We start from the raw sequence: 23,297 nt of genomic DNA, 5'->3' as shown, positions 1-23,297 counted from the left end.
ACCGGAAATTCGTGTGCCGGACCATAAATCGGTACCTGGAGACCGGAGGCATCGAGGACAAGGCACGATCTGGACGACCGAGGTCTGTGAGAACTCCAAGGCTGAAAAAGATTATACGAGACCGGATTCGACGGAATCCCGCCCAATCTGCACGGAAACTGGCCAGGAACCTTAAAATGAACCGACAATCAATCCGCCTGCTTCTGCGCAAGGATTTGAAATTTACACCGTACAAAAACAGGTGGTTCATGGGGTTACCAAAGCTACAAAGGACAAGATATACCAACGGTCGCGGGAGTTGCTCGGTTGGCGCACAGATAACGAGATTTTTTTTTCAGACGAGAAGCTGTTCGTTTTGGAGCATTCAGTCAATCGCCAAAATGATCGAGTTTGGAGTGTGAGCCTCCAGCAAGCTCCTGCGGACAAGCTGAACGTTTCCCGGTTCTGAAATAAGACGTCAGTGATGATTTGGGGAGCCATTTGCAAGAGAGGTAAACTGCCCCTTATTTTTATCGATAAAGGGGTCAAATCAACGCAGCGTACTACCTGGAAACGGTTTTGAAGAACAATGTTCTGCCTCAAGCTGAACTATTGTTTGAAGACGATTACTACTGCTTCCAGCAAGATGGCGCCCCATCCCACACCGCAAAGGTTGTTCAGGCGTGGTGTGAGGAAAACTTGACCGATTTCATTTAACAGAATGAATGGCCTCCGTCGTCTCCGGATCTGAATCCAATGGATTATTTCGTGTGGGGATACATAATGTCGAAGCTGAACGAATAAAAAATAAAAAAATTGGAGTAATTCAAGCGAGTTATAACGAAAATCTGGAACGAGATGCCGATGGAGCACGTGCGCGCCGCTTGCGACGACTTTCCGAGACGTCAGCAGCTGGTTCGATCAGAGAAAGGTGGTGTAATTCCGAGATATCGTCTGTGAAGTATCTTCATGAGATACTGAATAAAGCTATGAAAGCAAGATTCATATTTTCTTCTTGTTCTTTGAAATATTGAGATTTTCCTGTGTGACTGGACTTTTTTGTCACCCTGTACACAAACAGCCCACAGGCCCTCAGCATCCCATGATGCGCAATTCTAATGATAAAATACATTTTGATGTCCACTAGCTTCAAAATAAGGCGATTTTGGTAAAAATCTTGGCCACCCATGGTTAAGACTTTTTTGGATTACCCAAACGTTTATCGAATGATTGAATTATTACAATCAGTCAAGATTCAATAGTTAGTTCATACTACAGGTTTTGTCAAAAATCAGGATACCGCAAGGCACAAACATCAGGATTTTCTAGGATATCACTAGACTGATGGAAATAACATGAGACTCTGCTTGAATTGCAAAAATAAAGGCGAAGTACAAGTACTTGAGACGTCTTAATTTATGCAACTGAAGCGAGCAGAATCTTGGCTGAAGGCCAGCCAGTTTATATAAAAAAAACAGCATTAAAGTATCATCTGAACTGAAATTTATCACCGCTTAAATGGGTTAAAATATTTTATTACAGATTTGATCGATGTTCTAATCCTTTAACAACAAATTCAATTATAATAAAGATATTTTTTTCTGAAAATCATGACAAGACCAATTGTCGAAAGTCTGGGTAAGTTAAGTGTTTTAGAAAATTAGGATGGTCTTTCAAAAAAATGACAAATTCTGAAAAATCGGGAAACCCGAAACCTCTGATTCGTAAAATCCAGGCTTTTGTTGACAAAATTGGGTCAACCGGACAGGACCGGGTATTTCCAGATAAACCCGTTTTTTTTTTGTTTTGTAGGATCGGGCAATAGAGCAAGCTTATCATAAACACTCAAACAAAGTCATAAAAATAAGCAAATTCTGGTTTAAAGTTTAAAGTCCAACAAGAAACAAACAAAAATATTGTGATGTGTAATTAAAATTAATATACTTTCAATGGACCTTGGTATAAAATCATTCCATATTAATGGGATAAATTCTAGTACATATTTTAGATATACTGAAATTTACATACTTTTCTGTCGTTTTTTGCTTTTTTCTTCATCGCAAAGTAGTCGTCAGGCAGCATCCCTTTTTAACAAAATTTGAAAGATCGATCTTGCAGAGATCGATCCTTTGGCTTCGATTTTTTAGATGGGTCGATTTTTCAACCATTCAGCTGAATCGATCTTTTCCAGAAGATCGAACAATCCTACTGCCGATACTATGTTAAAATGTATGATTATATTATCAGGAAATGAGCATCTGCACTGCAGTATTGCGATCTGACGACCAAAAAAGCTCGTCACATCTAAACTTCCAATCCAGACCTATCAAGACATTTTTTCAAAATCTTTCGGATTTTTCTAAAAACAGTTGGCAGTTCTGATCATATTATGGATAATGACGTCATCACCAAGCCTGCTTTGATGGGGTTTTCCCTGCCTTCGAAAGGTTTAAAAGAAAGGGCTCGTCAGTCGAATTGGTCCAAAAATGAAAATATCATTTTTAGTATTCCTGGAAAAAAATCGATTTGGTACCAATCTCAGTTTGCCCGTCAAGCTGAAAATAGTTCTCTGCTCTTCGACCGGCTTTTGGACCCCACCAGTTTTAATCCTACACCGATGTTGACTTACAGATTTGTTCAGTATCAAGCGCAGCAACATCAACAGCAGCGGAGACGACCAGCGGCAATGAGCTCCAGCGCGGAAAGTCTATTTACTTACTCACTTAATGAACCCGCGTCGATTCTAGGGCCGTGTTAAAAGACCTACACTGTTGACGATCCGTAGCCAGCGTCTTCACTCCAGCCAGCGTCCAAGTCAAGATTTTCGTCGACAGTGCGGATTTCGGCGGCTAGGCTTCGCCGCCACGCGCAGAGAGTCTATGACACGATATTATTGCATCTTACATTCTTACAAGTGATTTGTGATTGAACGTCACTTGGACGTTGCATGGTCTGATTTTATGGCATGATCAGATTATGTCGCATGATCAGATTTTGTTGCATGGTCAGATTATGTTGCGTGGTCAAAGATATTGTGTCGATTATGTCGCATGGTCGAATTATTTTGCATGTTCCGATTATGTTAAATTGTCAGTGTTGTGTTGCATGGTCAGTTTGTTTTGCATAGTCGGATTATGTTGCATGGCCCGATTTCCCGATTGTCCCGGTCATATTATGTGGCGTGGTACGATTATGTCACATGGTCTGATTATGTTTCACGGTCAAATTATGGGGCTTATTCTGCGACTCGAGTGACGTGACTCACATAATTTCGCTTCTTCGTCTTGACTCCACAAAATGCTTCAGAAAAGACAAATAGCAGCTCATCGAAACGAAAATTAAAACCAAAAAGCAAATTTCGTAAGACGTCACTGAAGTCGCAGAATAAGCCCCTATATCACCAGGTCGGATAATGTTGCATGCTTAGGTTATGTCGCATGGTTGGATTATGTTGCATGGTCATATTATGTTGCACGGTCGGATTATGTAACATTGAGTATGGTTGGATTATGGAATATGGTTTAACTAGCAAAAAGACTTGCCAAGTTATGAACATCGATTCCCTCTCATATACATGGACACTCTTCGAGCTCGCAGAAACGCAGCACGAGCGTCTTTCGTTGCCGATCTCTTGATATCGCGAATCGACGCTACCGGAGGTCATTCCTCTAAGTGTGCGACTCCGTGGACTTAAAAACCATGATCTTCGATTGTATTTTTCCATTCGATTGAACAATTACGGAGCTAATAGCGCTATCTTCGATGTAATGAAAGCTTTCACCCGTTTTTCGAAGCACTTTGACTTCTGAGATGTTTTCTGAAAAAAAGTTTTCAGTGTATTGATAACTCTGTAATTAGACTAAGTCCTCCTTTTATTTTTATTTTAAGTCATCATTTACCAGTATGTTTTTTTTTTGATCCGATTATAGTCGTTTTACCATCTTTATGGCTCTCGCGACTTTATCAACGGTGCAGTTGGCGGATTGTTGATAAAAAACTTATTCGGTACAACTGTGTTCGATGTTTGCTCTTGGGCTCGAACTCGCGGACATCGGCTCAGAAAGCAACTGACTTGCCAACTGAGCTATATCACAAGCCCATTTACCAATATGTGTTCCGTTGATTTCGTACGGGAATTTTATTTTCACTCTGTTGCTTAGGTTTAAAATGTTTGCCAAAAATCGCTTGAAAATTAATTTTCTTATGTTTTAGTAAACTTTCAACAGAATCTTAACTACATTGTCCTACCCGGGAATTACCGGGAATAAAACAAAATCTGGAATTCCCATATCCTGAGAAACGCTAAAAAATCCCAGGAATTTCTGAAGCTGAATTACCAAAAATTCTAAACCATCAAAATTGAAAAAATAAATCAGAAAGAGCAAGGAAAATGATAGTTTTATCTTGATATATAGCTTAAAATTAAACATTTTTTTCTTTCTGAAAACTTGTTAAAACATTGAATTTGATAAAAATTATTTTTTCGCTCGACAACTTAGTTTAAATGTAAAAACCGACAAAAAATCTATAAAACCAAACAATGCCAATAGAGAAACGCTACGAAAAAAATGTGAATGTACTATTTTTAAACACTAATAATTTAGTACTTCAGTTTCGCAAACTGTTGACTGTAGCAAAATCATCGGTAAAGAAATGACATATTTTGAAACAAAAGGATAGTTTTCTCAAAATTAACGACATTTGATGAACAATCTGAAGTCTAGCTAACCAACTTCTATCGATCATGAAAAATCTTACTCTAATTGCTAATTCCTAATACTATTTTTGAGGCATTAAAAAAGTTAGAAATGTTTTGCAATACTACTACCTGAAATTAAACATACCATATAGGTAAGGTTTATTATACAGTAGAATGTTAAAAGCTTTATTTTCAATATTTCCCGGGATCCTGAGAATTCCCAGGAAAAAGATCGCCAGATTTCCCGGGAACGCAAAAATGGACACTCTTATTGAATTTCTTTGAATTCAGTCACAGTATTTGAGTTTGAACTACTTCTTGAAATGCTTTGATGTTTTCAAAATTTGTTATTATCATCGGGAGTCAAACCCCATTTTCAGAAATATCCACGGAATGAATGAATAATATTTCAAAGGAAAAGATTCGAGAAAAGCCAAACATTTCGCTCTCTTTATTGTCATAAATATTCGACAGAATATTCGTTTCATCAAATATCAAAAAGGTTCCAGTGTTCAGTCGTTAGCTGAATATTTACTACATAAAGATAGGTACAGCTCTAAATATTTAATAAACGTAACGTTTACGTAGGAATCGGTTGAAGACTTATATGACGATTTTGAGTTATTAGTGTCAATTTGATTAATTTCCGAGATTTAAATCAGCCAAATTATCTTTACCTTAGTGCATAATCTGAAAAGCGTTTATATTCATTTACTTCGATTTTGTTTTTTTTTTTATTTGATGTGTCAGACAGAATATAAAATATTCACAATTGAGAAGTGTCAGTTTCTACTGAAAATTTAAAAATGGTTTGAATAAACAGAGATGTGTGCTCGAATTCAGCGATAGACAAATTTTCAACCTTTTACCCAGGCCTATGAAGTATTCATCGAATCCCATGTAAATGTAAATCAAAAAGTTGGAATCGCACATCTGGTGAATTTTCTGCACACTCGATGAATTTTGCCGCACACTTGGTTAATTTTGTGCACATTTGATGAATTTTGCCGCACATCTGATGAATTTTGCTGCACATCTGGTGAATTCCAGCGCACAATTCAGTGTGTTTTTCTCGCGTTTTAAATCAATACTTCATACCTGTGCTTTTACCTTTTAGTATAACTAGTACTTGTGTATAAGTTTACAACCTGCCTAACAACCTAAAATAAGTTTACCGTTAAAATTGTTCACATTTTTAACCTCAATTCGTTGTCTTTCTTATTTCCTCCCCAGGTTTCCACATGACGCCCACGCTCAGCAAAATGTTTCCGGAGTCCTGTCTACTGATCGTGGTCGGCGTCATCATCGGCATCCTGCTGCGGTTCGCGATCAACCTCCACATGTCCCCGCTGACGCCGAACACCTTCTTCTTCTACATGCTGCCACCGATCATCCTCGATGCCGGCTACTTCATGCCGAATCGGATGTTTTTCGACAACATCGGCACCATCCTATTGATGGCTGTGGTCGGTACAATATTCAATATTGCTACCATCGGTAAGTGTTGGACATTCTATCGCGTGCCACGGTCCTCAACGGAAAGATGGCTTTCTTTTGGTTTGGAAGTATTACCTAATAGCACAGAAAACAGACGTACAAGCTCGAACAAAAAACCGTCAAAAAAGTGTGTAAAATTTCAAATGCTATTACCAAAAAAATACGTTAGAAACTGACTGCAAACAGTGCCATCTATTGCGCCGTTCAAGAGTTACAAATCAATTTTAAAGTGCCCAGTTTTCGAAAAGGCGTAATCGTAGCCAAAAAACAAAAATTAGTTCAAAAAGGGTGTTGGAATTTTTACACAAGTTTCGTGGGCTAGCTTGTACGTCTGTTCTCTGTGCTAATAGTTCCAATTCAAAATTGATCATCTCATACAATTCACACCCATACATGCATGCATTTTGTGCTTCATTCTCCATCCAGGTGTGTCATTGTGGGCGTGTGGGTTGACCGGTATCTTCAACGTGGACCTTCCGTTCCTGCACGTGTTCCTGTTTTCGTCGCTCATATCGGCCGTCGATCCGGTGGCTGTGTTGGCCGTGTTCGAGGAGATCCACGTCAACGAGGTGCTGTACATTGTGGTGTTTGGCGAGTCGCTCCTAAATGATGCCGTCACGGTAAGTTGGAATTGTTGTTGTTTGAAGAACATATCTAAATATTTTGAAGAAAACTACATATTTACAGTAGTGTTCATCTTCTTCTATTATATAAAATTGACGTAGACCGGTGTTACAATCACTTCTCCTCCGAAATACCTTAATCAGAGGTGCAAAGAGATCCCTTCATGTTGCATGTTGCACGCTACTTTAAGGGGGGGGGGTAGGGTCTAACACTTTCAAAAAATCGATTTTTTTATTTTTTTATTTTCTAATTGTAAAACATTTCAAAAATGTTGTGTCAAATTTTCAAGTCAATTGAAGCAAAACTGTAGAAATTACAGGCCTTTATCTCCTCCTATCTAACACTGCAAGAAAGCAAGAGCAGAAACTTCAAACGCGTTTTTCTGGAAAGCACATTTTTAAAGTCCGTGGACATCGTCATTTGAAAACTACTTATCCGATTCTTTTCAAATTTGGAACATATTTTCTACATATAAAATACCAGACCCCAACTTGTTTTTTTACTTTGGGGAGATTTTATAGATAAAAAATGGCGGATTTTTTCGTGAAAAATCGTAGTTTTTACTTCAAACAGCCTCAAAATTTTCATAAAAAAATTTTTAAGTTAAATAAAAACGTTGGGGTCCAGAAAAACATCTATTAAAAATATTTTGCTCTGATTTTTTGACTTCAGATGATTCTGTGCTGAGATACAGTGTCCACCGCAAATCCTGTTTTCTAAAAGGCATCCTCGAAAGTGCTCCGTCACCGGCTCATTTTTCAATATTTTTCTACGAAAAAAATACTGAATGTTCTTTTAACAATGCTTTGTATAATGCAAAAAATTTAAATACATTTGTTTGAACGATAGCTCTAGAAAAAAATCGTGAAAATGGTGTTTTTTTTACCCGTTAGACCCAACCCCCCCCCCTTAAGCCAAGTCAAAAAGCCCGACGTCAGCTACGAAAGAATCATCTTGCTAAGTTGCAAAATGATTCTTTCTCTCTTACGAACAGGACGTCAAACGTGTTAGCAAGTAGAAGTCAGCCGTGCGACAAAATCCTTTGCTTGAACGTTCCAAAAAATTCAAATTGTATCCTACCACTTCCCATCAAAGATTTAAGAATATTTTTCCTCGGATACCGTGTTAATTAAAAAAAAACTGTTCGAAAATAAACCGCCAAATTGCGGAAAACCGCGTTGAAACCCTATTGTAGGATTTCAAGAAAACTTACTAAAACATAAACAGGATTACGAAACTTGGATTTTTGGAGTTCATACCACAAAAAAAATGTCATCTGAAGTTTGAAAATTTGAGATTGAATCAGGTTTTACTTTGTAAACATATCTATTTAGATACAAGACGTTGCAATTCAATCTCAGGAACAAATTTAAATAAATTCATTTAAAATTCAATCGTTGATTCCAAATATTTCAAAGTAACTGACGGAAAACTTATTCGTTTGAATGGAAAACAATTCAAAACCATATTTGAATCAATTTGAACGATTAAGAATTGAAGTTGGGATCTTTTAACGGTAAGCCTTAAGTTCTGGTTTAATAGATTAGACCTGAGTCGAGATTTTATTCGCATATTTTCTCGTCTCATGTCGAAACATTAGTCCTTGCACGTGGTACTTTATCGTATAAATATTGCTGGCAGCCAAGGTTACCACGACATCGAACATATCTTCTGGTCATGTGAGGTCCACCTCGCCGCTGGAACGAATTTTCTTTTCATTTTCATATTTTCCTAATTATTTACTGTTGTGACGATCTAGACAAAAGCAAACAATTGTAAACATATTTACAAAACTAGTTTGGCTCCTTAAAGTCTCAAGGTATGAGCCGTTTCAAATAAAAAAGTTACAAAAATAGGTTTTTAAAGCCATTCGAAGCATTCCAAAAATAGTGCTAGATTTTTAACATCTCTTATTTTTCTCAAATTATGTCTTTTCTTAATCCATCCGTTATATTTGTTTCATTTCTACATTATTTTTTCAAAAATGTATCGAATGATGAAAGCATTACACTAGAGTGATTCTCATTTCAGATATACCATTCTTCTTGATATTTTGCAAGGTGACTTTTGAACAATAAAACTAGTATTTTTGAAACAGTTCTGTCGGTTAGATAAAAAGCTACGCGAGGTACTATATACATATAAGGCATGAACCAAAAAATATAATTTCCATACAATTTAAGACGTATTTTTCATATGAAAATCATATTGTGTTACTCACAACAACCTCATAATTTATAAAAAATCAAATCAAGATTCTAATTTTAAAGCATGAATGAAATTCATCCGTTTTCACTTTTCGTTATTACCTTTGTGGAAATTAATTGACTGGTTTAACATTATTTTAATCATACTGCTTTACGTTATAGAAATCTGGGAAAGAAAGTTAAAACTAGAAAATCGGAACTAAAACGCAAAATAAACCTGCAAAGGGCCCCCGTGAAATAATATTTCTAAAAGGTTTAATTATAATACAAGTTAAGGGTATCCCCTACTGTATACATTGCAAAATTTTTCTGCATTTATGCGGGATGAGGCGAAAAACACAACCAGATTTTTAATCATATTTCAGTCTCTCAAAAAAATCGTTAAGGTTTATTTTAATAAATCTAGCTTGTAAAATTTCATTTTTGGGCGACAAAATTTAAAATTATTATGATGCACTTTAATTTTTTTTTTGGTTTCCCAATAAAATGTGAATGTATCCGGACAAAATCTTTTTTTTTTAACAAAATTTGGGCGGCCAAATCGAACCTAGAATCACAATTAGTATTTTGATTATGAAACTCATTTACGAGCTGAATCTGCATCTGAATTTCGAACTCGAATTAAAAATTTGAATTTTCAATCTGTTTCGGAATTTCAAAACGTTTTCTGAAATGTACAATAAATCGGTTTCTGAATTAAGAAATATGATCCAATAATTGAAATCAGTTTCGGCGATCTCAATCATGAATCCATAATAATATAATTCGACTGTTTTGGGTTTCAATGATTATTCTTTATTTCAATTGTGTATTTTGTAAATCCAAATTAATAATAAAAATTTCGAATAATGAATCTATATCGCTATTTTGAAGCTTTGTTATGTTTAAATTTAGCATAAGAATAAAGTTCATGAACTTCGAATCTGAATATGACATAAAAACTCTAAATAATTTTTCATATTCGGAAAAAAGTTAACTAAATGTAAAAAATGCGTATGAGTTCCGAAAATCATGAATCAAATTTTGAAGGATATGAAAAAACCAAATTTTAACGACGATTTCCAACACAGCTTTTCATTACAATTTTTAATGATGATTCGAACCGAAAATCACGAATCCTAAACTGGAAGCATAATTCGAAATTTGAAAACACAAATACAATTTCGATTTTAGTTATAAGGTACCAGAATAAAATGCAGTATTAAAAAAAAATAACTATTCATAAGTGAAAAAATTTTTAAAATCTGTAGCTGAATTTCTGAACCTGGGTTAGTTTTCGAGGTTTTGACATCAGTTTTGAGAGAGTAATTTTTTCTCAGTTTTGTCAAAATTTGAATAAGTAACAGTCACTTTTTAGAAGAACATTTGCAGTACGAAAAGATGGAATAGAGAAAAACATCTCTCATTTTCATTATATTCAAATTAAGTTCAAAGGTATATCGCTGCTACTTTAGGCCTTTTTATTAGTTATTAGGAATTTTATAAACATGTAATTTGCGGAATCTAGTTTACTTAAATTACTCTAGATACTTGATTATAAACATTTCGGATTTTGGTAACATAGATACACGCCGGATATAATTGAAATAAAAAAAAACCGGGAATCTGAAATGAAATTTTCGATAATTAAAGAAATTTGCGTTTGATTAAACACCCTTCCCACGTTCTATTCTATACCCTTTTTCCGAAAATCAACTTCAGGTATCAGGTATCAGAAAAGGGTTAGGCTTAAAAGCGGCACGTTATCCAAACAAACGGGAAAATTGTGCCTAGCCTTTTTTTTGCAAATTTCATCATATACCTGAGAAATCTGAAAACCTATAAAAAGGATAAGAAAATAAATTCAATGTATTAAACATGGCATGTAGCCTATCCACATGGGAATTCTTGACAAAGTATGGCATAAAGCCTATCCACATAGGGATTTTTAAGCGTTAAAGCTCTTATGGGGTAGAGAGTGACAAAATGTTACTTTAGTTTAAATTCTTAGAATTAGATTCAATTATTACATGATAGGCATAGTACAGAAAAGTTATAAAGCGAACGAGAGACAGTTACATATAAGTTTGAAAGAATCTTAAGAATCATGAATTATTTGAGGAAATTTGATTTTACACTGATCAGAGAATGCTCCGACCTGGATGCTACAGTGAGCACTTATAAAAATAAAATTTTGATTTAAGTTGGCATTTAGCCTATCCACATAGGGATTTCAAGCATTTGCACTTCATAAAATTGCATTTGAAATGATTTTTTTTCTTTATAACTTTCTTACTTAAATTCAGACATACCAATGAAATGTAGTCAGTTAAAAAAAGGGGAAATCACACACTAGGTGTAAGGAAAATATAGGTAGTACCTACTACCTCGGAATCATAGTAAAACCAAACAGGAGATTCATTATACAAAGTTTGTATTTTTTTTTACAGACCAGTTAGTGCTCTGGTCAGATAGCTACTATGAGTTTCTTTAAAGTGAAATTTAAAATGCAGCTTTGAAATGCATAAGTAGGTGAATTTTGATACATAGCAATCCGATGTGACAGCAAGTCTTTTTTTATTACCTTGCGATGTATTTATAAACTGGACGTGGGAAGCGATTTAAAAGCCCTTTGGCTATCTGTACAGTGAAGTGTAGTTTTAAACATTATTTTTAATTTAAGCAATATTTACGAAAGCACATGCAATTGCACGAAACTACTGCAGTAAATTCCAGAACCAGGACTGGCGTATGATAACGAAACATCAGAAAATGAAATGAGAGGACAACTTTTTTTAAGCCATACATTTAACCATTCTGAAGCTAAAGTGAACTTGTCACATGTGTCAATACAAGATAAGTTACAAATATTTGGTGAAACAGGAATAACTGTCGACATGCGATATTAGTTTTGACTTCCAACTAGATACAACAATAAATTTGAAAGCTTTCCGGCTACCATAGCGAAAAAAAAAAATTTTTTTTTTTTGAACATTTGTTACTTGAAAACGACATTTGTACGGCTTGCATGATTGAAATGCCAGTTTGGTTTTTTTTTAAAATTAAATATCTATTTCTGAAAGGCCATTAACTTCCACAAGAGGGTGTTATCAAACTGAAGATAGAAGGCACTGGACACTAGTGTTAAAACAAGGACAAATTTGAATAATTTATTTGATGTCACAAATATTACTGATGTAATTTATGTAGGTAGATCAAATTTTTATACATTTTCAACTTAGCCAATCTTAACAGATTGCCAAAAAAAATAAAGAAAATTCCATTAGGCTGTAAGCGATGTGAACATAAAAGAGATTTACATTTAAGAATCACATGTGTAGAGATTTTATTGAAAGAATTACCAAGAAAGCAAAGATATTTGTTAAATAATAGATCATTTTCCAAATTGGCAAAACAAGAAAATAAATATGGAAGAATACAGCTTGTGCAAATGCATGTTTGGCAATATGCACTATTGGCATATCCTCCCCGAGAGAAAATAGATAATTCACCCATTTTCTCCCCCTCCCAGATACAACCTCATTGATTTCCTATAGACAGAAATATGAGATAAACGTATCTGGGAGGTACTGGATAAGTCGCCTCGTACGACATGGACCAGTATCCCAGTGGCAGTATTCTTTAAGCCGCTGCCACACAGACACCCTATTCTATACCCTTTTTCCGAAAATCAACTTAAAAAAAATCAAAAAAATGCTGAAGTTACTGAAATTAGAAAAATTTGCCCTACTGAGTTACTCTATAAATTTTCCAAACCATTTTCAGTCTTTGAAATTCGAATATATGTAAGCTTTTCCAACTGATTAACCGAAGTTTGACTTTAAGGGACTTTTATTTAGAAATTATCCTCTATTGAAGTATTTATCCTGAATTTAGCATATCATTTGAAAATTGACCATTTTCAAATTATTTTCATCATAAAATATTGCCATAGTTGAATTGCGAATTTCTTTGAATGAATCTCTAAACATGAATAATTCTATGTTTTTAATCGTTTTTTTAACTGAACACATTGAAACATCACAAATGTTAGTTTTTTTCAAGAATCCTTCTGCAAAATGTCTTTAAAAGGTGTTGCTTAATTTCTAATGATCGAATGGTGAGTAAAAGTCTGAAAAGTCAGATTTTCGTAGAAAAAATTTGTTATATATAAATTATCTTTCTTATGTAGAAAATTTGAAATCATCAAAAAATATCATCAAAGTCAAAAGTTATCAAACTTGAAAGTTGAAATGTCAGCTTTACATTCTATAGAATTTAGAACGGTATGTGTGTATATATGTGTGTTCGTTTTTAAGTAATTATCACTAAGTAAGAAATTCCGAGTACTAACATTATTTAAAAAAATCAGAATAGTAGTTAACAAATGTTTGCAATTAAATTTTGGGAATGAATTTTAAATCCGTTAGACTACCTACCAGTTCAAAATAAAAATGTTGAAAAATCGGATGTGAAATTTTATCTGAGACACACAATCTTCCAATTGGGGTCTTTTATAAGTTCAGTAATGTTGAGCCCAAATCAGACTTTTTAAATAAGTTTAAAATAAAATACAGTAGTTTCTCGATTTTATCACGGTCAAAAAAAATTTCACCGTGAATATGGCGAAACCGTGAATTAGGCGAAACTTAAAATTAAAGTGGAAAAAGGAATTTTTATTGTCTTTAATCAATAATTTATAATGTTTTCAGTAGTGGAAACGTTTTGTATCAATAAATTTAGAACATAAGATGTAATTGTCAAAGATTTCTAAGCACAAAGTATCGATTTCAGATCAAATTTTTCTTCTCTATAGCAATTTTAAGATTTTTTCTTGAAATAAAACCATATAGAATATCAATTTGATAGTCTATATCTAATTAACGTGAATTATTAAGTTTTTATGGAAATTTAACAGTCGTTGTCTCTTATGTCGATTTTGAAAAAGAGTTCAAATAAAAATGCCCCAAAAAAATTTCTTTTGCATATTTCAAAATTTTTAATATTTTAATCTTCACACCTTTGATTAACTAAAAAGTTTACCTTTTCAAAAAATATTTTGAAATTTGCCTAACTTGAACTTTTAATGTGTGTTTCTCGAATTTTGATTTATGGGCAGATAATCCTTTGTTTTTCATGTGTAGAAAAACAGAAATCTTAGTCTTTTTAACATATTTTAAGGCAAAGCTAGCAGAATTTCATTTTGATCTTCTAAAATTATCCATTCAGACATTACTTAAAGCTGTCCCATCAGGATTGCGCACGCCAACCTTTCAAATAAACAAATTTAAAAAAGAACTCAGAGACACTTATCTCTTGTCAAAAAAGCGTAAATTCACCCACATCTTTATATGGTTCGCATAACCAAAAAAGTTTACTGTTTTTGAGCTGCTAACCAAGCACAAATAAAAACACTAGAATTAGTGTGACATCAAAATACTTATGACGATTATTACTAGTGATTTTAAAATCCAAATGATGATTTTAAACACTATACAGCTAAAGTAAGCTGTTCAATGGCATTTTCATATTATTAAATACCTATACCATAACATAAACCATGAAAAATACCATGAACAAAAACGCTCTAGGCTTTTGAACGAAAATTAAGGTCCTAAAAATGGTTTCTGAATGATTTCTAAAAAAGCGTGATAAAATCGAAACCATAACCGTGATAAAATCGAGCGTGAATTTGGCGAGTATTGATAAAATCGAATAGTGATAAAATCGAAAAACTACTGTAGTTTCTTGGGGATTAGAAACATGATTTTCGAATTTTGCACAAAATTAAATATTTTCCCTCAATATTCTATTTTCTAAATCACAGACAGAGCTGAGAGCGAAATCATGATTTCTGAAACTTTAGCGTTATTTTAGATAAAGCATCAAAACTTATACTGGATGTGAATACGAAGACTAAGAATAATCTTTAAATTTTTTTACAAATCAGAATTTTTCGGTACTATAATGAATTTTCTCCTTGTTTACTATCCCAATGCGTCACAGCTGTCACATTCACTCGTTTATCTCGAAGTTGTTGAATATGTATGGCCTAGATCTATTTAGTTTTCTCCCTCGGGGACATCAACGTCATCCCAATTCCCATCCCCATCGTAATTTCTATCATCCCCATCATGAACACCGTTATATGCGCTCTGCTCCCACAAAACAGATCACTTTACTTTATCGTCACATGCTACTCAATTATGAACGCATGAATGGCATATAATGGCTTAATTTGTAAAACTATTCACCTCTCTGAGCTTAGATCCATTCCACCTGATGGCTGTTTAGCCGTTTGCCGCCTGACAGTTTCGGGTTTCGCTGTTTTCGTATCTTCATACATATGTACCTACGTTGTTGTCGATGATTTTGTTGTTAACCCACTCAGTCGTAGGCGCCTATTTTATTACCGACCAGCTGGAAGAGCAGTTTGTTGTTGTTTGGCGGGTTTAGTGCCAAATGGATAGCACTTTCGACTGGGGCGGGGGAAGCCAGCGAAGACAGAAACCTGATAACCCAGTGCTGGATTACCTGACTTCAAAAGAGATGTTCTCTTTAGCCTAATTTTGAGACAGAGATGTTCATGTTTTTAAATTTTGTAGTCCTAAAGTCATACGATAAATTTTCAATATATATGAAGTCGCTTTCGGAAGAATTTACGAATTTGTAGTTCCAAAATAGAATAAACTAAATAAATTTTAGTTGAGATCCACTTGTTTCGAAATAACTTGAACCTTATGTGTGCCCTAAAAGAGTCACACATAGTGCAATTTATTCCACAATTAGCTTACCCGGCACCTGCCTGGAGGACTTTTGCGATTTACTACTGGATGAACTTTGCGGTTACACCATATTGAGCGCAAGTTGTAATGATTGTAAATTTTCCCCTTTTCTTCCCTTCCATTCCACAGGTCGTCATGTATCACATGTTCGAGTCATACAACGAAATAGGCCCCAGCAATATCATCCCGGTGGATATCGTGTCCGGTGTTGGATCCTTCTTCGTCGTAGCCGTTGGTGGCACAATCATTGGTAAGTGGGGGCTTGTGTTGGGAAATTCATTCATTAAGTAAATTAAGTCAGCATCTCTTATTAAACACACGTTTTGACGAACACTGCCATATGGGACTTGTATGACGGTGATGACCTACTAATTTGATTTTTTTGTTCGAGTGCGAGTTGCATAAATTTCAAAAATATGCCAAACTCTATTCTAGCAAACTAATTCTGATTATGATCCTGATCCTAGACCTTGAATCTGCTTTTCGATACTTGATCACGATACCGTTTCTAATTTCGTAGGCGGAACCCGAATCCTGAGCTTGATACTGGACCCTGATCTTGAATCATTATCTCGGATCATGATCTTAGATCCGGATTCTGAACCATGATCTTATTTCAAATATCGTTTATCTCTATTCCGGATCCTTATTCTGCATCACGATCTTCACCAGGACCATGAACGCGGATTCCGATGCTTAACGTGGATCGTAACTCCAGATTTTGATCCTCATCTCCATTCTGGACTCTGATCTAGAAACCAAGCTTATTCCAATTTCGGAAAATGTATACTTAATGCTGACATTGGATCACACGTTCAGATCCTGATTTTAGCAAATGAAACTTGGATTCTGATCTGAAGTTCTGAACCCCTAACATGATAATGGATCTTTGCCGATTGTGAATTCTTAATCTTATTTTGATCCTGAACCTGGATCATGTGCTTTGATTCCACTATCCGATTCTGATCCAGATCTCTGATATTGAACCTTGAACTCGATCCTGAATCCTGCGTCCTGGTCCTGAACCTGATCTTGAATCTCGAACCCTGATCTCAAATTTTGATCAAGACCCTGATCGCTGATGCAGGGTCCGGATTCAAATCCGAATCTCGGATTCTCAATTGTTGACCCAGATTATTATCCCACCTTATAATTCTTGATCAAAAGCCTAACCAAACAGTGCTGTGCCCTAATTTCCTTTATACGTATTCTGGACTTGAATCCTGATCCTGGATCCCGGACCTGATCTTGGATAATTGCAGATCTAGTAATGTTATCCTAGATCGGGACGCCAATCCTCGACCCTGTTCGCGAATATCGATCCCAAAATCTTGAATCCTACTACCTATCTCGAATAAATATCCTGATGTTAAAACGTGGCTATTTGATACTAATCCAGAATCATGAATCTAAAATCCTCATCCCGAATTCTGGACTTTGATCCTGAATCCGATCCTAAATTTGGATCTTGAGTCCTGAATCGGAGTACCGGATTTTTAATCACGGGTTCTGATAAGGTATTTTTCATCCTAATTCAACCTAAGCACCAGAGTGTTGCATCACAAAAAAAAACCTGATGTTCATATGGAATCCTTATCCAAAACTCTGATTTTAATCATGATCCTGGATCTAATCCCGAAATCTGTTTAACGAAATCTTATTTCGGAGCCGGATCTCGATGTTGATATTGAACCCGTATGAAAATCAGCATTAAAATCTTATTCTACAACTATTTAAGTTGAATTCAGTTTTTTTCTTATTCTTTCTGAGGTTATGTATGTATTTTGGAACACGTCCGTGGCAAAAAAAAAAAAATTTTTTTTTTGCCACGGACGTGTTCCAAAACGACGGAGTAGGCGCCGACGCCCTGGCCGATACCAGAATATTGGGCACCTAAAATCCCTACGATTGATGAACGCTGCAGGAGTGCATCTGCTTTGGACAATAACACAAATGTCCGATTCCTTGATATAGAATTAATATAATTCGAAACGTTGGATGAAACACATATAAAAAGTGTTATAATTGACCTGATAAGACCGAAAAGCCAATACATAACCTCAAAATTATTCCCGGTCGAACAACAAATTGATCTTATTCTTTCTAAAATATAGAACCTATATATAGATACCTACCTACTGTTTCGTTTTTGTCACAAAATCTTAGAAGCGGACAAAGACATATATAGCTTAAAGAGATTTCCATATTTAGCAGGGAACCCCATTTGAAAAAAAATGCAGCGCGGCGCGCACGTCCGATCTCGTATAATCTTTTTCAACCTTGGAGTTCTCACAGACCTTGGTCGTCCAGATCGTGTCTTGTCCTCGGTGTCTTTGGTCTCTAGGTATCGATTTATGGTCTGGTACACGAATTTCCGGTTAATTACGAGCGGTTTTATGTGTTTGAGTATGTTGAATATGTGTCCGGATTTGTACCCTCTCACATATTCAGCGATAATAGCTACTCTCAACTCTGCCACTCACAATTTAATGTACATAAACTGCACGAAACTCTGCCACTGTGGGCAGGAAAGTTAGCACTTTCATTTGACATTTAGATGGCACCAGAGAAATGCAACGTACAGGTTACAGGCGACCCCAAAAAAAGTGTGACAGGACTTTTTTGTCATCCTGTAAGTATCAGGATTCCATTTGCTGAATCTGGGATCAGGATCAGGATTTGGATCACAATCAAGATTAGGATCAGGGTCCCTGACCAAGATACAGTGTTAGTATAGATATCCAAAATCAAAAGCCGGAATTAGAACCGGGATAAAAATCCGTGATCGTGATGAAAATTCGGGATCTGTAATCAGAATTTGATTCAGTATCAGGAGTTGTATCTTGGAATCTCGAATCCAAGATCCGAATTAAGACAAGAAATTATATGAAGTATCTAGAATAAGCGTCAGGATCCAGATTCAGAATCTGACATCCGGTTTCGAAGGGAAGCATCCAGAATCAGGATTCAACATTAAACACCCCTAGTTAGCAATTCAATACAATGTCGGCTAAAGTTCAATCTTCCTCTCACTACGTTTTGTTGCTCAATGGGCTATATGTCGTGCTGTTGTCCCAAGCTACCTCCTATTTTGATTGTAGTATCTAACCCTCGTTTAAATTTCCGAATTTTTATTCCGCCATTTCCGAATCTTTGTTTTTACTTTGACTACACGGTTCGCGACTGACATTTCACATGTCAAGGCGCGGTACTAAAGCACTAAAAGTTTTTGACAGCAAATTTCTAAATTAAACCTTAAGACAGGTTTAATTTCCCTCTCTCTCTGTCTCAAGTCCATTTTTGAAAAAATAGAACTCTCGATCCTTTCTCTTTTATTATTTCTTCTTCAGTCAGGCTCTACACTCTACTGGATGAAAAAAAAATTACCACACTTCGGGCAGCTAAAAACTCCCACAATTCGAGAACCCTGCACTGCATTTGAGGCACCTCCAGCCAGGATTTATTTTCCAATGCATGTAAACATCATATATTTCCAGACTTTGGGCAACTGTTCCAAAAATTCCCGTTTTACCGGTTTCGGCAACAGTTATCACATCTAAAAAAGCTGCGTCTGAGGAATTCCAGCACCATAGCGGACACACAATATTTAAAAAAAATCATCATCGGCCAAGTCATTTCCAAAATCTTAATCTCCAGTTGCTTCCTGATACATGCCTGACAAATTTCCGAGTCTTGATATCGATCTCTTACAACTTCAAATTGACCACAGCTTTCGGAAAACTTCTAAAACTGTTTCTAGGCCTTGAAACTTAGTTGAGTTTATACTCGATGCCAATTTGAAGCGTCTTCAAATTTCAGCATTGATGGTTTAGCGAATATTCTGTCTGTTTGTCTGTCTATCTTTGGAACCCCTCCCTTTCACTGGAAGGGGAAAGGGGTCTATCAAGCAAAAGTAACGAGTCTTTATAACTCGAGAACTGATCATGCAAAAAGAGCAAAATTTGGCATAGGGGTGTAATTCGGTTCGAGGAATATTCTTTCTTTTTTTTCTAGCGTGGAGATAAGACGGGGGAAGGGAGCTCTCTCACAATATTTTACATAACTCAAGATCTAATCTAGCAAATGACACCAAATTTGGCATTAAAGGATATTTGGATACGATAAATGCTTCTATGAATATTTGGCCCCCCCTTACTCGTTCAAATGGGTGAATGGAAAAGGGGTGGTAAGGGGGGGGGGGTTTACTATTTTCAATATATCTGGAGAGCTGATAAGCAAATGGCAAAATTTGACATGTGAGACTATTTGAATACGAGAAATGTTTTTATGATAAATTGTTAAGCCCACTCTTACTTTCAGCGGGGAGATATAAAGAAAGAAGGGGAGCTTTTATACAAAAATTTTGACTCGAGAACGTATCGAGCAAATGAAACCAATATTGGCCTCAAAAATGTGTTTGAGTCCAAGAAATATTTTTATATTTTCTAAAGATGAAAAAATATTAAGATGTTCAAATGAAAATCTTAAAATTGCAAATCTTTCCAGTTTAAGTTTGAACAGTTAGTAACCACTTGAAAGCAAATGATAAATATGATAAGTAAGAAATTTAAAATTTTAAAAATAATTTTATAAACGCTAATTTGTTTTTTTTTTTAATGCAAAAAAGTAGTGTTTTTTAACTGTCAAAGTAGATTTAGAAAAAAAAAACATTTCAAATCTGTCCACGTAAATATCCGGGGAGGAGGATAGGGGTTTGCCATATGTCCACGCTTCACAGTGGTTCAAATCCCCAAAAAGCCGGAAAAAAGCCCATTTTTCAAGTCAGCAACAACAAAAATTTTTGTATTGGAATCGAATCTCCAATATTTTAGGAACGTTATGATGTATTCAGATATTTTTTAGGACCTTTTATACACCTTCTATGAAACAAACATGAACGACAACTTTAACATATTTATTAAAAATAGGATTTTTTATTCTCAGCCCAAAACAACTTAAAAACGCATATGAATCTTTAAAAATTTATATATGTTTATACCGAAGTAATGTATTATAATCTTATTCACAGTTTGGAGACAAAAAAGTTCCTTAATATCATGAACTAATAAAGTTTCACTTGATTGAAAACCCAAAATTAGATGATAAAAAATTTTCGATTTACCCTATTTATTTTTCGGAAGCAAAAATAAAGCTTGCGCTGCCGATCGCCGTGGTAAATTATACACCGTTGGATAGGTGGAAGTCTCATCAAAAACATATCTTAAAATCAGCTGCTAGTTTTTGCTATATTTTGGATACGATATCATTGAGTGGAACGCTGTTTGGTTTAAAAATGCAAATTTTAAAGTATTTAGACAGAGTAAACCAAGCATCATTTGCTTCGATACATATGCAAATTCACCTTAAAACATCAGTTTTAATATTTGTCCAACCAACCTACAGGAATTTGAGAGCCCATACTTAATTTTAACAAAAATATTCATGATTAATTGAAAAATATTCAATTTCCCAGTGTAAAGCTCAAACCCCGTTTTAGCAATTATTGAAAAAAATAACAAATTTTGAAAAAAAGCTAATTTATTATTTTTCCCAACTTTTCGTCTATAATCTTTAACAAAATAGCTTTTTAATGATTTTTTCCCACTTTTTTTTGATTTTGAACCACTGTGCGCTTGTCCACGGGGGGAGAGGAGGGGGTCAAAAATCTCATTTTTCTGTCCACGTGGTATCTGAACGGCCCTATACAAAAAAATATAGGAAGGAAAGGAAGAGGCCTTCCATACCATTTTTAGCATAATCCGAGAATTTATCTCACAAATGGTTCAAAATTGACATGGGAAATTATGTTGGTATGGTTCTACGATTATTTGTGACACCACCCCCCCTTCCAGTAAGTAGATACAAAGAAAAGAGAAAGGGGGGTGGCCCAATACAATTTTGTGTGCCAGCAAATGGAATCAATTACCATGGAAAAGTATTTGGGTACAAGATATGTTTCAACGATTGTGACTTGAAATATACTCGTTGGAGCTATTTTTGAGAAAAGGCGCATTCTAGTAAAAACCACATTTTAGCTGAAATAAGCTTTTACCGCATATAAAAACCTTTAATGTGTGCTCAACAGTCCTCTTGTATATGTGTGTAGCAAAAGCCCTATTGTTAAATATTTTACCTGTGAACTTATCTTTTAATTCTTTTTTTTATTCCACCAACAGGTGTAATCTGGGGCTTCCTGACCGGACTTGTGACGCGGTTCACCGACCACGTGCGGGTCATTGAACCGATCTTCATCTTCGTGATGGCCTATCTGGCGTATTTGAATGCCGAAATATTCCACATGAGCGGTATTCTAGCGTAAGTATTTCCTAGAGACGAGAAAAAATTATAGGGACCTTTCAAAAATTCTAATGTTTTCCTTAAAATTTCTCCTGACAGCATCACATTCTGCGGTATCACGATGAAGAACTACGTGGAGCAGAATGTGTCGCACAAATCGCACACCACCATCAAGTACGCACTCAAGATGTTGTCCTCGTCGTCGGAAACGATCATCTTCATGTTCCTGGGCGTGGCGACCGTCAACAACGAGCACATCTGGAACACCTGGTTCGTACTGCTGACAATAGTGTTCTGTTCCGTTTTTAGGATATTAGGTGAGCTGGAATTTATTTTTGAACTATTCCACTGAAAGAGAACTGAATCACTGAACAACGTTATCCGTTTTCTCTCTCTTTCCAGGAGTTTTAGTATTATCAGCGTTAGCGAATCGATTTAGGATACATAAATTATCTAAAGTAGATCAATTTGTTATGTCTTATGGAGGTGCGTTTTCCCAGAAGTTGGCCACTCCCCGCATTTCGCAATTCTCTAATTTTCTCTGTTTTCGTCCTTCTTCCAATCAAACAACCGCGACCAAAAACAGGCCTTCGTGGTGCGGTGGCATTCGCCTTAGTGTTGCTAGTCTCGCCGGAACACATTCCGCTGCAGCCGATGTTTGTGACGACCACAATCGCGGTCATCTACTTTACGGTCTTCCTGCAGGGCATCACCATCAAGCCGCTGGTTCGGGTCCTGAATGTGAAACGGGCCAACAAGCGGAAGCCCACGATGAACGAGCGGATCCACGAGAGGGTGAGGCAGAAGATTGCCGATAATTTCGGTTTCAACAGCTCACTAATTACAATGCTACCTACCTTTCCCTCTATTCTAGTTTATGGATCACATGATGGCCGGCATCGAGGATATTGTCGGCAAAACGGGCAATTATAACATTAGGGATAAGTTCAAGAGATTCGACAATAGATTCATTCGTCCATATCTGATAAAGAATTTACAGGTAAGTTGATTATTCTACATTCTTGTTTTTTTTTTTCAAAATGTTAGCTTAAACTTGCGTTTGAAGTTTTTATCATAATATCCAATTTACTGTTTACGAATTTAGGTCACCGCGAGTTGTTGTTATCTTTTTAAATTGATATTTTTCGGTGATTGTCGAGTCAAATAATAACAATTCTTTTACGTTTCGGCTTACTGGATAATTTCAGCCACCTTAAAAAAAACTGTATT

The 23,297-nt window shown here is 35.6% G+C and overlaps 1 protein-coding gene across 1 annotated transcript in view; it reads left to right on the top strand.

The window, feature by feature from the left end:
* The window catches only part of LOC129742210 (sodium/hydrogen exchanger 3), a 24,170-nt gene extending 1,079 nt beyond the window's left edge, over positions 1 to 23,091 (top strand). Inside the window, exons 2-9 of the mRNA XM_055734082.1 lie at positions 5,912 to 6,175; positions 6,602 to 6,795; positions 15,900 to 16,020; positions 21,947 to 22,085; positions 22,167 to 22,384; positions 22,470 to 22,553; positions 22,654 to 22,862; positions 22,942 to 23,091. Of these exons, the coding sequence (XP_055590057.1) occupies positions 5,912 to 6,175; positions 6,602 to 6,795; positions 15,900 to 16,020; positions 21,947 to 22,085; positions 22,167 to 22,384; positions 22,470 to 22,553; positions 22,654 to 22,862; positions 22,942 to 23,076 (1,364 nt within the window). The 3' untranslated portion in view covers positions 23,077 to 23,091. The remainder of the gene's footprint in view (positions 1 to 5,911; positions 6,176 to 6,601; positions 6,796 to 15,899; positions 16,021 to 21,946; positions 22,086 to 22,166; positions 22,385 to 22,469; positions 22,554 to 22,653; positions 22,863 to 22,941) is intronic.
* The last annotated feature ends 206 nt before the right edge of the window (positions 23,092 to 23,297 follow it).

The sequence above is a fragment of the Uranotaenia lowii genome, chromosome 2 (genome assembly GCF_029784155.1).
Source record: "Uranotaenia lowii strain MFRU-FL chromosome 2, ASM2978415v1, whole genome shotgun sequence".
Taxonomy (NCBI): domain Eukaryota; kingdom Metazoa; phylum Arthropoda; class Insecta; order Diptera; family Culicidae; genus Uranotaenia; species Uranotaenia lowii.
Note: the sequence above shows the minus strand (reverse complement) of the source record. Positions and strands in the feature narration are given on the sequence as shown.